This window comes from Podarcis bocagei, assembly GCF_964188305.1.
Source record: "Podarcis bocagei genome assembly, chromosome: 1".
In the NCBI taxonomy this organism is placed as follows: Eukaryota; Metazoa; Chordata; class Lepidosauria; order Squamata; family Lacertidae; genus Podarcis; species Podarcis bocagei.
This window is the reverse complement of record NC_138125.1, coordinates 116,928,494-116,943,835: the sequence shown is the minus strand read 5'-3', so window position 1 is coordinate 116,943,835 and position 15,342 is coordinate 116,928,494. Positions and strand designations below refer to the sequence as shown.

Sequence of the window (15,342 nt, the reverse complement as noted above, 5' to 3'; positions counted from 1 at the left end):
CGAGTGAGACCTCGTCGAAACGTCGCCTAGACACCCCAACTCTTACACGGGAAGATACCCGAAAACACCAAAACCTGCATATATATATATATATATATATATATATATATATACACACACACATATATATTCATATGCACTGTTTTATAAACATGTACACACTCCACTTAGCAGGGAACAATAACAAATCCCTCAGAAACTATAGAAAGTTAATGTGAGATTATGCCTGCAAACATGCCCCCTTCATCACGAAGAAGAGGATGGAGGGGTTTTAAGCCTTTTTACGCATAAACTCCACTTCCCATTTAAATGCTCCACACAAGTTGGGGCAGCAGGATGACTTGGGGACTCGTTCCTGCATGTAAGCGACGTAACTCTGGGGTCCTGTGCAGGCTAGCTCATTCTAGGGTGGAGAACCTTTTTTAAAAGTGGAATTGAAGCAGGACTTTGAGGGGGGGGGGGAAATGGCAGCAAACAGACACAAAAATGGTACTTTGAAGATGTGTGTCTGATATTTAGCCTCTGAATAAGCACTTCTTATGTGCTAAAAAATCAAAAGGGGTGAACCTTTAGCGCCACGGTAATGAAGACATTAATGTATCTATGTTTACAAATTGCACTGTTAATTCTATCTGCACAAGAAATATTGTAAGGAAGGATGCACTATTTCAGATATTTGGAGACTGAGCCATTTAGGGCTTTTAAACACTTAAGCTTTTTTAAAAAACCAAAACAAAACAGGAGTTATATGTGGTCTAAAGAAAACCGCGGCCAGAATTCTGGCAGCTGAATTTTGGACAAGTTGAAGTTTCTGAGTCATCTTCAAGGGTAGTCCCATGTCGAGCACATTGCAATAATTCAGTCTGGAAGCTACCAGAGGATGGGATTCTGTGGCCAAGCCATCTTTGTCCCCAAAGTACCATAATAGATGAACCAGCCAGCACTAGAAAAAGACTTCAGGTCTGACAACCTGATTCTCCAGGGACAAAATTGAAACAAGCAGCACTCCCCAAGTTGTGAACCTGCTCTTTCCAGGGAGATGGGAGTTCCCAACAGGACACAGGCCATCTTTACACCTTCTGGATGTGAGAACTTGGAGCACATAATGCCCCTGTCTTTTTAGGATTCAGATTCAGGGGTTTTTTTTATCTACATCCAGCTTATCACAGCCTGCAGGCACCAAACTATTAACCCCTGAACTACCTCTCCTGTTTCAGATGGAGCTGGGTGGCATCTGCATATTGATGACACTTCACTCCAGATCTCCTGATGACAGTTCCCAGGAGCTTCACATGTTAAATAGGATGGGGGACAAGCTGGAACCCTGTGGGACACCATCAGACAACTCCAATGGTGTTAAGCAGTAGACTTCCATAACTACTTTCTTGAAGTGGCCCTGGAGGGAGGAGTGAAACCGCTGAAGCTCAAGGCTGCCTACCTTCACCTCTTTGAGATGCTCCAGGAGGATGCTGTGGTCAACAGTATCAGCAAGAAACATTCATTTCATTGTAGGGAACAAATGGCTGAATTTTCACCTTCATAGTGGACTGACTGCTTTTCATACTCATTCAGCACTTGATACTAAAGTCCCATGATTTTCTTCTTTTTTGTTTGCAGGTCACCCTTTAATGGAACTGTAAAACTAAAGTGTAGACAGCAGTTTCTTTTTTGTCGCCTGAAGGGCTTAAAAGTTGAGAAGGGTAGTAACTCAGATGTCAGAAACTCCTGAGGAAAGGAGAAGGAAGAGTGGGCAGCGCTGTTAGCCTTGTGTAAGTAATGCAGCCGTTAGCAGCGAGGGAAGTTGAAAGGCTCAGATTGTGACCCTTTTCATTCATTATCGCTGTAAAAAAAGGAAATAAATGCCTCCCACACATGGTGTATGAATGTAAAAAAAATTCTGTGGTCCATGTGCCTCTGTTGTTAAATGGTCTTCACACTGTGAATAGTGACAGGCACGTATTTTCTATTGTTACGTGCTGCCGGCTTAATGCTGACTCCCTGCAAACGATTGTTTGCAAATGGGTTATTCCAGACTCCCTTTGCTTCCTTCCCTTATCTTGCATGGTCCCACCTCCCTTTCCTTATAATAATTTGTTATTTATACCCCACCCATTTGGCTGGGTTTCCCTAGCCACTCTGGGCGGCTCCCAACAGAATCTTAAAAACGCGATAAAACATCAAACATTAAAAACTTCCCTAAACAGGACTGCCTTCAGATGTCTTCTGAAAGTCAGATAGTCGTTTATTTCCTTGACATCTGATGGGATGGCGTTCCACAGGGCAGGCACCACTACCAAGAAGGCCCTCTGCCTGGTTCCCTGTAATTTCACTTCTCGTAGTGAGGGAACCACCAGAAGGCCCTCAGAGCTGGACCTCAGTGTCCAAGCTGAACGATGGGGGTGGAGACGCTCCTTCAAGTTTACAGGGCTGAGGCCATTTAGGGTTTAAAGGTCAGCACCAACACTTTGAATTGTACTTGGAAACGTACTGGGAGCCAATGTAGGTCTTTCAGAACCGGTGTTATATGGTCTCAGTGGCCACTCCTAGTCGCCAGTCTAGCTGCCTCATTCTGGATTAGTTGTAGTTTCCAGGTCACCTTCAAAGGTAACCCCACGTGGAGTGTGTTGCAGTAGTGCTCTATTTTAGCCATGGTTTAGTGTTACACCTGCACCTGTACACCTGTACCTGTTAACACCTGCTCACTAGACACTGCCTTAACAGCGAATGCAGACTCTCTACCCAAAACCCAGGCAGGTTTGTATGTGAGAATGGTGATACGTCAGGAATTATTAGTCATAGTTGTGCTGCCGGGTGCCTGGGAGAATTCCCCTCCCCTAACTTTCCTTCTTTGCTGGCTGTCCGGGGGTGGGTGGGTGAGATACTGCAGCTGACTTGACTTTGACCTTTCTTACAAGTGACCATTTGCCAAGTGACTACTTAAAGGTTCCCTGCATGCAACGGCTTGTCGTCTTGTGCTGTCTTGTCAAGCAGTGAGGAGATTGGGCAGCTGGCGATGGCACCTTGCCTGACCCCTGATATGGGGCAGCTTCCTATGAACCTGATCGCTATATGGCCCCTACTGCTTGAGTTTTCCTCCTTGAGGTGAAATGAGCATTCCTCTGCTTAAGGTGAAGAAAAGAAAAGAAAAGGTGCATTTCCAAAAAGGGAGGCGGAAAATCAAAGCAAAACAGAGAAGATTAGATTACACAGCTATTATTGTCCTTGTTTCAAAGTGGGTCTTTTAAACTCTCTTTTTCTTCTGATAGAAGGGCAGCTCTGTTTCCTCCTCTCTGTTGGAATTGCTTGGCCCAGCCATTATTAGCAGGGTTTGGAAGAAATGAGGCAGCTGGTATCTCTCCTTAGAGACTGAAGGCAACCGAAGGCCACCAGTCCATCTTGGATTACAAGCGGCATAAACACAGCTCTTCCTTCTCTCTCCCCGCTCCCTTGGCTGCCTTGATTCCATTTTTTCTTAAAGAGGAAGGGTAGTTGCACTTGCCATTGCTGCTCTGCAAAAGAAAAGCTCTGGAGGCATGATATACAGTGGTACCTCGGGTTACATACACTTCAGGTTACATACGCTTCAGGTTACAGACTCTGCTAACCCAGAAGTAGTACCTCAGGTTAAGAACTCTGCTTCAGGATGAGAACAGAAATCGCACAGCGGCAGCAGGAGGCCCCATTAGCTAAAGTGGTGCTTCAGGTTAAGAACAGTTTCAGGTTAAGAACGGAACTCCGGAACGAATTAAGTACTTAACCCAAGGTAGCACTGTACATATATTTTAAAGTTTGCAGGGAAATTGAATCAAACAACAACAACAACATTACCTTCAGTTTGATCTTTAATGCCCCCGCATGGCAAGAAATCCCCCCTCCTTTTAGTGTTTGTGTGTTTTTAAACAAAAGGATGGAATTCTGCTCATTGCTAGAACTTGATGCTCGCTTGTTTTCATTGGTTTTGGGCTTCGTGTTCTGGCTCTGCCGGTGCAGCTTGCCTACCTGTTGTTTCTGCTGGCATTAGAGGACCCAACTAGGCAGTCAGGACTCTGAATTCTTCCCTGCAGGACTTTTTGCTACAGACCGCGAGACCCCCTTGCACTTAAGGCACCACATCATCCCCGAAGGAGAATTGTGTTTCACCCAATGGCTAAGAGCAGGTGTGGGGAACCTCAGTCCCAGGGCCAAATGCAGCCCCCTAGACCTTTATATTTGGCCCTCAGGATTCCCCCCCAGACCACACCCTTCACCACCCCATCTTCATAGCCTCCCTGAATACTTTTTCAGTGTCCCTATTGCCCTCACCAGTGCCGCCACTACTGAGCTTATCTGCTTCTTTTCGAGCATCTTAACTGAGGCACAGCCTTCAGAACTTACAGTGTTTTTCCGTGTATAAGTTTTTTTATTATAAGAAAATGTTAAAAACTGGGGGTCATCTTATACATGGATAGTGCAGAGGGGGGACTGGCAATTGGTGGCAGCCGTGAGCAGGAGATTATCAGCAGCGATTGGGTGGGCGATTGGTTGCTGCGGCAAGGCCTGCTTCGATTGGCTGCTGTTGCGGCAATTGGGCAGGCGATTGGCGGCTTTGTCGAGGCATGCGATTGGCAGCGTTGGTCAGGCGGGTGAACGATTATCACTACCCCCCCAAAAGCTCAATAACTCTGGGCAATCTCCCCCCCCCATTTCCTTAATTTGGAGTCCCCCCAAAATAGGGGTTGTCTTATACATGGGGGCGTGTTATACATGGAAAAATACAATAAGTCGCTGAGCAACTTCTCGCACTACTGAGGAACAACCGTGAGCAACCTCAGTTCATCTGTGACTAGACTTGTTATATACTGAAGTTCTCACCCTGGGCCAGCAGGGTGATACTGTAGATAGTTCAGGTCCACATATGCAAATAAGGGATCGAAAGTGACGTTCAGTGATTGGATAGTTGCAGAAACAATTACGTTGTTCTGGAGCTCTATATAAGCAGGCTGGCTGAACCCTTCAGTTCAGTTCTGTTCTGGCCTGTGAATAAACAAGAGCTGTTTGAAGAATCGCTGTGTCGTCTGATATGTTCACCCACAACTTAACAAGACTGAAAGGGCTTTTAGTAGCTGGGATTTTTGGGGACTGTTACAATGCATTGGGCCAAAACCTGTAACATAACAACAACAACCTCCTCCTCCTCCTCCTCCTCCTCCTCCTCCTCCTCCTCCTCCTCCTCCTCCTCCTCCTCCTCCTCCTCCTCCTCCTCTTCTTCTTCTTCTTCTTCTTCTTCTTCTTCTTCTTCTTCTTCTTCTATAATGTATTGTGCCTTTCCCTCACCTCTATTTTTGAATCATGGGTGCTAGGAACAACTAGTAAGTGGAAGGGCAAAATTCATTTGGGGCAAATGCCACCTGGTCTTCTTGCAATGAGCTTCCTTTGTCCCAAAATCTAAGCATTTTTGGAATGCTCTTCCAAGATGCTTTCTGATAGTACTTGCTGCTTAAATGGACTCAGTACTTTTGGTGCTTCCTTTTTGAAAGTTATGTTCAAAACCAACAGCAAAGTAAAAAGGAGCTTTCTGTGCTTCCTGCTGCCCCCACACCCCGCAGAGATGTGAAAGAGGCAGCGAGAGAAATTGCTTTTTTTGGCGGGAGGAATGGGAAGGCTATGGATTTGTGAGAGACTGAGGGGAACAAAGCATGATTGCACAGCGCACCTGTTTTAGCGTCTGTTTTAAATATTTATTACATGCTTGAAATGCTTAAAGCTTTGCACTTAAAGCCGCGGTCTGATTTAATGTTATGTATAGCTGTGAAGGTATAACTGAAAAGAAAAGAAAAATCACTGAGCTGGGGTGGGGGATGAGAGAGAGACAAGGGGAGGGGGAAACAGAGCTAGGCGTCAAAGAAGTGAAAAGATTGACATGTGAGAGAGAAAACGGTGACACTCTGACAGTGCAGTCTGTGCATGTCTGCTCAGAAGTAAGTCCCAATGAGTTCCATGGGGCTTAATTCCAGGTGTAACGTTGGACTTACTGGTTGTTTTGATCTCTGAAAACAGTTACTTATTTATTGCCCTCTTTTTAGACAAGTATTATCTCCCTAAAGCGGCCCTCCTGGTGAGAGAGAGGCCACACCAACCATGAGGCAAAATGAGGGAATCGCCTCAGGCGCCAAATTGTGAGGGCATCCTCTTGAGTGAGCCCTGTGGCTGTACTCTTCCTTGGGAGGCCAGAGCTGTTAACAACAACAACAACAACAACAACAATTTATAACCCTGCCAACTGACTCCGTTGCTCCAGCCCCTGTGGGAGGCTTCCAACAATTATAAAAGCATAATGAAAAATCAAACATTAAAAACATCACTGAACAGGGGCTGCCTTTGGATTTCATCTAGTTTAACAGTGCAGGCAACAAAATGCTTTGGCCGACTCCTGGTTCTAGGACAAGATAAAACTGAGTTAACAACATAACTCATATACTGTATCCGTCTATAAAATAGATAAAAGGGAGGGTGGCTGACCGGGAGTGATACAGAACATTAGATGAAATGTGGAAATGTGACTAGTTTACATATGTTTAAAGATGAGGGAATTAATGTCTTACGGAATGGGAAGGAAGGAGTATTCTCTGTAGATTGTATACAGTTCGCTGAGAAGATGGGTTTAAACATTTATTAGGTAGATTTCTTATAGGCTAAGCGAGGAGCGGGCACAGTGGTTTTACGGGGGCATAATTTGTACCCTTTCGCTGCTCAGGAAAGTTAACATGGAACATTTCAGTGACTGACTATGTGAGAATCTTCAGTGGATGAAAAAAATTAGGATACATATTGCAGGATTCATAGTCATAGTAGCCATAGTCAGTTAATTTATATAGACATTTTACACAAATACTTCCGTGCTCATAAAAATGTCTAAATACAGTAGTGGAATAACAGTACATAATAAAAAGTAGGAAGAGCACTGCAACCTCACACTATACCCACCCTTTCAACAATTAACAGTTCATTTAACATACATCAAAAACCTAAGGGAGCACAAAACTCACCAATAGGTCAAGTAAAAATATATTCAGGTTCGTAGCTGTTGTGGGTTTCATTACAGGCTTGCCACGTTTATGTCAGTATCTTAGTGGTACTTAACTCTGCAATTAACTGTGACCCTTTGCTGTTACATTTGTGAACTGGCTTAGTATCCATGTAAGCATGCAGACATTATCAAACAGAAATTTTGCAGTTGGCTCCCTTGATACAATTCTGTAGTACAAAAAGATGTTGGCTGTGTGGTCAGATATTTTGGACGATGCTCCTAGGCAGCATAAAGGCTCTGTTTAGATGCAAACCAATGTGGTTTAATATTTATTACAACCAACTAGCATGTTGCTTGTTTAGGAAACACGTGAATGACAAAATGGGGAAACTGATTTAGGGCAGTAACTTGAGTTAGTCCTTTTCTCCTTTTAACTTGGTGTCTTCAATCATGATGGAATTAAATCACTCCACCCTGCTGGAGAGTTTATTTAGCTGGTACTGAAACGGACAATGAGACTTGCTTCTTTGCTTGAAAGAACAGTAAATTAACCTGATGATATTGCTATATCTACTCAGCCTGAGATATTTTAAAATGTCATTGAGGCTGGAAACACATCTGTTAAACCACACTGAATCTGAACATCAATTGTTGTCTAAGGCTGCAACCCTGAACTCTCTTTTTTCCATGGCAGTAAATCCCACTGATTGAAGTGGGACTTGCTTCTGAATAAATGTACGAGATTACACTGAAAATTGCTTTTAGTTAAGGCTGAGCTGAAAGCTCTCCCCTTTGGCATCAAAATTTGGTGGGTGCAGTAAAAAGGGGTCATTATTGGGAGGGCAATTTTTTTTTAGGGGGGATAACCAACTCCATGCTTTTACATTTTTGTGCAGAAGAAGGATATCATACTTGTTGACATGGTAGATTTCCACCACAGGAAGAGATGTATGAATTTGGGGGGTGGCGTGGGGAACCTTCATATATGCAGTTTTCCCACACACACTGAAGTGGTACACTCCTTATGGGATTGTACCATGTATTTCCTCCACATCAGGGGCAGAGAAACATTTCCCAGCCTGTGGGCATCCTTCCAGGGATGTGCGAATTGGAAGGGGAAAGCCTTCATATATGCAGTTTCCCCCCACACTCTGAAGTGGTACGCTCCATATGGGGTTGTACCATGTATTTTCTACACATCAGGGGTGAGGAACACTTTTACAGCCTGGGGGCCAGTGGGTGGGGCCAAAGGCCAAAGTGGGTGGAGCAACAGAGCGTATACCTCTTGCCTTTGAGTAGGCTACCTTCCAGCCACTGGAACCAACTCCAGGGGGCTGTGGGTGCTTTGACACCCACAATTATTTATTTGTGGGGGCTGGGCCACCCGCAAAGTCCACGGGCAAAGTTGAAGCCCTTCGTTGTGGGCACCCACAATCTTAGGCACGAGATGGCACCTGTGCTTCCAGCCATTCAAAGGCTGTACACAAACATACAGTCACCTCCACCTTGACAAAGAAGAGTTTAGCACAGTTTTAAGACTAGAAGAGCACACATAACTGGGATGGTGAAGGTGTGACCTGGGAGTTGGGAGTCATCGTTTGAGGGGGCTTCAGAGGGCCAAACAAAAATCTGGGAGGGCTGCCTTCAGTCTCTGGCCTGGAGCCTCTCCACCCCTGCGCTACATTTTTATAAAATCTGTCGTTGGTATCCAGGTACAGTGGTACCTCAGGTTAAGAACTTAATTTGTTCTGGAGGTCCGTACTTAACCTGAAACTGTTCTTAACCTGAAGCACCACTTTAGCTAATGGGGCCACCCGCTGCCGCCATGCCACGCCGCCAGAGCATGATTTCTGTTCTCATCCTGAAGCAAAGTTCTTAACCTGAAGCACTATTTCTGGGTTAGTGGAGTCTGTAACCTGAAGCGTATGTAACCTGAAGCGTATGTAACCTGAGGTACCACTGTAGTCCAAAACAGGAAATACACATGCTCCGAGTTTCTTGTCCAAGGAATGCTGTAGTTGAAGCCAGGGATGTGCAGGTATTCGCCTCCCCCAGCATCTGTTGTGTCACCTTAACTGTTGTCACTCTGCTCTTGCACCCTGTGCATTGGCGCAGCAACCTCAATCGATGTGACAGAGTGGATGACAGAACAGCAGACTTGGTCATGGTCATCTCTTGCCAGAGGCAGAGCTCCATAGTCAGTTCACTCTGAGCTCCAAAGACAAACAGAACAGACACTTCTCATGTGGGAAGCTCCATGGCGTTTGGTAATGTAGAATTATTATTATTATTATTATTATTATTATTATTATTATTATTATTATTATTATTATTCTGAGGGACTTCGGATCTGGTGTGTGCACAGATCTGCTCGTCAAGGGAAAGGATACTCTAGGCCTTTGGCAAGGAGGGTGCCCAGCCCCACACGTCCCCTCCCTCCAACCTCTCACTCGAAATGAGTTTGAGAGATGGTAAGAATCAACAAGAGGATTTTTGAAACCACAGGGCATTTGAGAGGAGACCTTCTCTCCCCTCCGACGCTGGGGTTTTCTTTCACATGTGCTAAGGTTTAGAGCAGATAAGAAGCAGCAAGTGTATCTGTTTATCTACATCTATATCTGTTTCTTAAATTCTCTTCCAGGCATTCAGCGGAGAGGAAGGAGTTGGTTGCAAATGCAATCAGAAGCTGCCTTTATACTAGGGAATGTCAATATTTGTGAATTCTTGGAAATTTGTTTCCTTTGTTTATTATTTTAGGGTTGTTTTTTTAAATTTGGATTTGTAAAGAGCCATTCATGTGGTCACCTATGGTGTTTAAAAATCACCTGCAGGTGAACAGACTGGAAAGCGTTTGCAATCTGAAAGGTAGTTTGCTTGCTTATCTGTCTGCTTTTCAGTCTCTCATTCATGTAAGCATTATGGAGAACAATAACCACTTCTTTAAAGTGGAGTTTGGTGGTCTTTTGGACATGTGCTCATACACATCCTTGCAGTTTAGTTGTTTATCTGGCAAGCTGCAGTTAGTGCTTTTAGTTTAAGTGTGTTGAAAAGTTTCATTATATTTTCCAAAGGCTTTGGCATCACGTTTGCAGGAAAAAAAACCTGTTTTTAAAAGTGATGATTAACATGGTTGTTAGTTAAATCCCATTTATGAAGTGGGTTAGATGGTTAGAACGGTTTATTTCCTGCATGTTGTTTTCATTTCCCTTCTTTATGACATTGCTGAGTAAGGGTAATAAGAGATCTTCAGGGAGGAGCACAACGAAGAGCAAAATTCATTTCTCTCACTTTTTTATTGCCTTGTAATTTAAATCGGTTGGCACACTTTTCCTCAGAGGCAATAAAACATCTCTATTGCTCTTCTAAGGGCGAGTTAGCTGTTCTGCTTCTTCTTTTTCACCTGCTTCCATCCAGCATTATTCTTAAATTCTAATTGTCCTCTTCCCAGAAACTTAGACTCACAGGCTTGTTTATGTAAGGATAACCGTTCTGAGTAGGTAAGAGGTGCTGGGGCAGAGACAGCTCTTTGTTGAACTACACTTTCTCTGAGCTTTGAAATCAGAATTGCAGAGTTGGAAAGGACCACAAGCGTTCATCTAGTCCAACCCCCTGCAATGCAGGAATCATTTTGCGCAGTGTAGGTCTCGAACCCACAACCCTGTGATTAAGAGTCTCACGAAACCTCAGAGCTACCGTAGCCTCTTGCGTGTGGCCAGACCCCCAGAACCCTCTTCAAGCTGTAGTGTAACAGAGATGTAAAGAATTAACCTTCCTCAGAAATTATGGCCACAGAGTGAGCTGGGAGCAGAGGTAGTCTTGCTCCAGCATCTGGATGCACAGAGCAAAGTCTGCAGCAGGAAAGGCTTCGTGCATATAGCTGTACACAAGAAGAATACACAGTTTGGGCTGTGTGCATGGACACCAGAGAGCCTGTCTGAGGGGGGCACTGCCATGGGCTGATCAGTGGCCTCCAGACCATCTGCTGCTTCCCCATTCTCATTTTTGTGACATAACCACCGGCACCCACCTTTCCTTCCCTCTGCCCCACTTCCTGCTCTCCCCTGACCCCTTCTCTCTCTCTCTTCATTGCTCCCATAGCAGCAGTAGCGTTGATGGGTTTGCCTGCTACTTGGCCAGTGGCGTAGCGTGGTGGGCAGAGGGATGGTGGTCCCGGGGCACAGAATTCTGAGGGGGGCGTAACCAGGAACAACGCCCACTCACCCTGCCCCTGAGACAGCTGAGCCAAGAGGTTTCTAACACGGGCAAGCAGTAGGAAGCCTCTGGACTGACCAAGCATTGCATAAAAACTCGGGAGTCCAGCCCTTGCTTGGGAACAGATAATACTTTTTTGCATTTTGCTATTTCATCCAAATTGTCCCATATCCAGCAGCTATGCTCATAGAGAGGCTGAATATTCCCCTCCAATACTGATCCAAATAATACACCCCTCCTAGAAAAAACATGTATGATTTTTTTAATTAAAAAAATCAAAAGATATGTACAGAAAGACGCTCAGAATTGTCTTGTTGGATTAGACCAATTCCTATCTCACCAGCGATTTTCCTTGCAGCACCATAAGAGCATGGGTATCTCTGCCTTAAAGGTAAAGGGACCCCTGAACATTAGGTCCAGTCGTGGCCGACTCTGGGGTTGCGGCGCTCATCTCGCTTTATTGGCCGAGGGAGCTGGCGTACGACTTCCGGGTCATGTGGCCAGCATGACTAGGCCGCTTCTGGCGAACCAGAGCAACACACGGAAATGCCGTTTACCTTCCCACCAGAGTGGTACCTATTTATCTACTTGCTCTTTGACGTGCTTTCGAACTGCTAGGTTGGCAGGAGCAGGGACCAAGCAACAGGAGCTCACCCCGTTACTGGGATTCGAACCGCCGACCTTCTGATCAGCAAGTCCTAGGCTCTGTGGTTTAACCCACAGCGCCACCCGTGTCTCTGCCTTATAAAGGTACAATTAGCTCAGCATTGTTGACATTGACTAGCAGTGGCTCTCTAAGGTTTCAGACCAGAATTCACCACCAGCCCTGCCTGGGGATGCAGTCTTCTGCATGAAAAGCCGGAGCTCTACTGTTGAGCTTTGGCCCATTCCCCAGATGGCTTTGGAAGCTCACAGCGCTGCACAAAGGTACCACTTTCCTTCCCTCAACTCCGCAATCCTGTCATCCATAGGTGCCAACTCTGCGGGACTGAGGACACCTCAGCCCCACAAACTGTATCGGGACAGTGCTCCCCAATCTGGAGGGGCTGGGCCTCGTCAGGCCTTCCCGTAGCTGTGGCAGGGCCCCATATGCTGCGGGCCTTGTGGCCCCCTCCTGCCACGTGGCATCACAAGTGTGTGCCGTGTGCGTGACATCACACACGTGCGACGGGCACCTCCAATTTGGGCAGAACCTGGCAGCTATGCTGTTGTCTGCCCCTGGCATCTAGTCCTCCAGAGTCTTGCCACCTCTGGGCACAAAGGTTTTGTTTTTATCTTTTTGCCTAACAGCCATTAAAGACTTTGGGTAGACTTATCTCTTCTGAAGACAAAGGCAGCAGGGGAACCGCGACAGATCTCATTCAGTAGCTTTTCATCTACGCAGTGGTAGCCAGATGTTGTTCATCTTGTACTCGCAGGCCTTTATCAAAGGGGGGGGGGATCCTTTCATTGCCTTATGTGGCCTGTAATTGTCAGGGTCATAATTCCAGGCAAGTTCATTGTATGTTGTTTGGCTGCGAACCGATTGCTATCTGGGCAACAACAAGCACTTCAAACTGCTTGGCTCTGGTCAGTTTTATTACACAGGAGCAGATGTTTCCTGGCGCGACTGGGATTCTTTCACAACTGAACGAGTCGTTTGAGTGAGTGTTACTCTCCGCAAATGAATATATAACCTCACATTTACACGCAGGATTGCATTTTCGAAAATGTTGTTTTATCTTTCCAAAATATTATCCTGTTGCAGTTCTGATGTTTGCAGGTTTCTGGGGCATTTTTTTCTTTCTTCTTTTTTTGCAAGTTTTAGAAAGGCAAATACACTGTCACTTTTAAGTGATATTCTGCGTATGGCATTACTTTGTATTTGGCAACGAAAAGGGCTTTCCTTTTATTGATATGCTACAATTGGAGGCTCAGAGAAAGAAATAAGAAATGCTTCTTCCTTGTACCTGTTTGTTTTAAAGGCTTATGTAAATGTTTGTTTACTTACATGTGGCATAAATAAATCAGAATCCTTGGGAGATTAATATCACACACCTTTTTCCATACCGAGGATGTATTCCGTCTACAGCTAGAAAAATGTAAATTATATTTATAGTTAACACACGCTGCTTAGATGCACTACTCAGATATTTGTTATGTTTTGTTTTTAAGCTGCTTGTATTGTTACACTTTTTTTTTTTACTTGCAAAGCTGGTCAGATATTTGCAAATTTTCACTAACAATGCCCTTGTGTGTAAGTTGTAGCCCACCCTGTTTGACTGAATCTTGCTGTGATTTGATAGCAGAGGCCATAAGGAGAGAAGTCTGGATTGCCCAGCCCTATGTGAGTCAGGAAATTTCTCAAAATGCACACTTCACTTGGGAGCAGACACGATCAACACCACCCATTCTGCTTTAGAATGCTGACCATGTTTAAAAACTGCTTTGGCCTTTGAGAGTTGCTTTCTGCGTTTTTAAAATTTTTGTTTTAAAGCAATTTTGTAACTGTTTGGGTTTTCCCTACGGTTCCGGGAGGAAAGCCAAGAAGGAACCATTCACTCACTTGAATGGGACTTTATGCTTTTCCTTGCATGTATTTAATATCTGCACGTGAATAATAAGGGATTGCAAATTGTTCAGAATGTAATGACCCATGTTTCGTTTTACCAGTTAACCGATTTAGTATTTTCTTCTAGGTTTGTACCGTATTTTTCGCCCCATAAGACGCACTTTTTCCCCTCCAAAAATGAAGGGAAAATCTGGGTGCGTCTTATGGGGCGAATGCAGGCTTTCGCTGAAGCTTGAAGAGCGAGAGGGGTCGGTGCGCACCGGCCCCTCTCTCTCTCCAGGCTTCAGGAAGATATCCGCAGTCTAGGCAGCCCTGTGGGAGGTCCCACAGGGTTGCCTAGGCTGCGGATAACAGCCTGCTTCTCGGAGCGTCGGGCGCCCTGAAGGCAGAGTGCCCGACGCTTCGGGAACAATTCCGCCGCCCAGGCGGCCCTGTGGGAGGTCCCACAGGGTTGCCTAGGCTGCGGATAGCAGCCTGCTTCTCAGAGCGTCGGGCGCCCTGAAGGCAGAGCGCCCGACGCTTCGGGAACAATTCCGCCGCCCAGGCAGCCCTGTGGGAGGTCCCACAGGGTTGCCTAGGCTGCGGATAGCAGCCTGCTTCTCGGAGCGTCGGGCGCCCTGAAGGCAGAGCGCCCGACGCTTCGGGAACAATTCCGCCGCCCAGGCAGCCCTGTGGGAGGTCCCACAGGGTTGCCTAGGCTGCGGATAGCAGCCTGCTTCTCGGAGCGTCGGGCGCCCTGAAGGCAGGGTGCGCAAGGCTTGGGGCGGCAGCGGACTGCTTGCGCGCACCTAGAAGCTTGGGGCGTGCTGAGGTCAGCGCGCCCCAAGCTTCTGCATGCCGGCAAGCAGTCCGCTGCCGCCCCAAGCCTCCCGCACCCGGCAGGAGGTCCCGCCGGGTGCGCAAGGCTTGGGGCGGCAGCAGACTGCTTGCCGGCATGCAGAAGCTTGGGGCGCGCTGACCTCAGCACGCCCCAAGCTTCTGGATTAGCGCAGGGGTCCGCTAGCCCTGGGAGAGGCGCCGGCTCTCCCACGCTAGCGGAGACCTTGCCGGCACGCAGAAGCTTGGGGCGCGCTGAGCTCCGCACGCCCCAAGCTCCTGGTGTAGCGCAGCGCACCTGGGGGGGAAATAAAAATTTTTTCCTTCATTTCCCCCCCCTAAAATCTAGGTGCGTCTTATGGGCCGGTGCGTCTTATGGGGCGAAAAATACGGTAATTGGAATCGGCCTCTCATCTCCTTGCAGTCCTTAACACATGAGTCCTTTATAAATACTTTGCCACTGCACAAGTGTGCAGTACTTGCTATTACAGTGGTGCCTCGCAAGACGAAATTAATTCGTTCCGCAAGTTTTGTCGTCTTGCGATTTTTCCGTCTTGCGAAGCACGGTTTCCCATAGGAATGCATTGAAAATCAATTAATGCGTTCCTATGGAAACCGACTTCAGACCAGGTCCGGGGACAGTCTGTCCCCTGACCTCTTCTGAAGGCTGGGGGGGGGGACCAAGGGCTTTTCTTCCCACCCCCAGCATTTTAAAAAACCCCGGGACAGCGGGGGACTTCTCCGCTGTCCGGGGCGA

At 46.4% G+C, this 15,342-nt stretch overlaps 1 protein-coding gene across 4 annotated transcripts in view; it reads left to right on the top strand.

The window, feature by feature from the left end:
• UBE2E3 (ubiquitin conjugating enzyme E2 E3) overlaps nt 1–15,342 on the top strand; it is a 100,774-nt gene that overhangs the window by 43,068 nt on the left and 42,364 nt on the right. Inside the window, exon 4 of one of the 4 annotated variants that reach the window (XM_081183585.1) lies at nt 1,618–1,871. The exons of the other annotated variants lie outside the window; for them this stretch is intronic. Coding sequence (XP_081039711.1) covers nt 1,618–1,729 — 112 coding nt within the window. The 3' untranslated portion in view covers nt 1,730–1,871. Of the gene's footprint in view, nt 1–1,617; nt 1,872–15,342 lie in introns of those variants that run through there. 4 annotated transcript variants of the gene reach the window in all.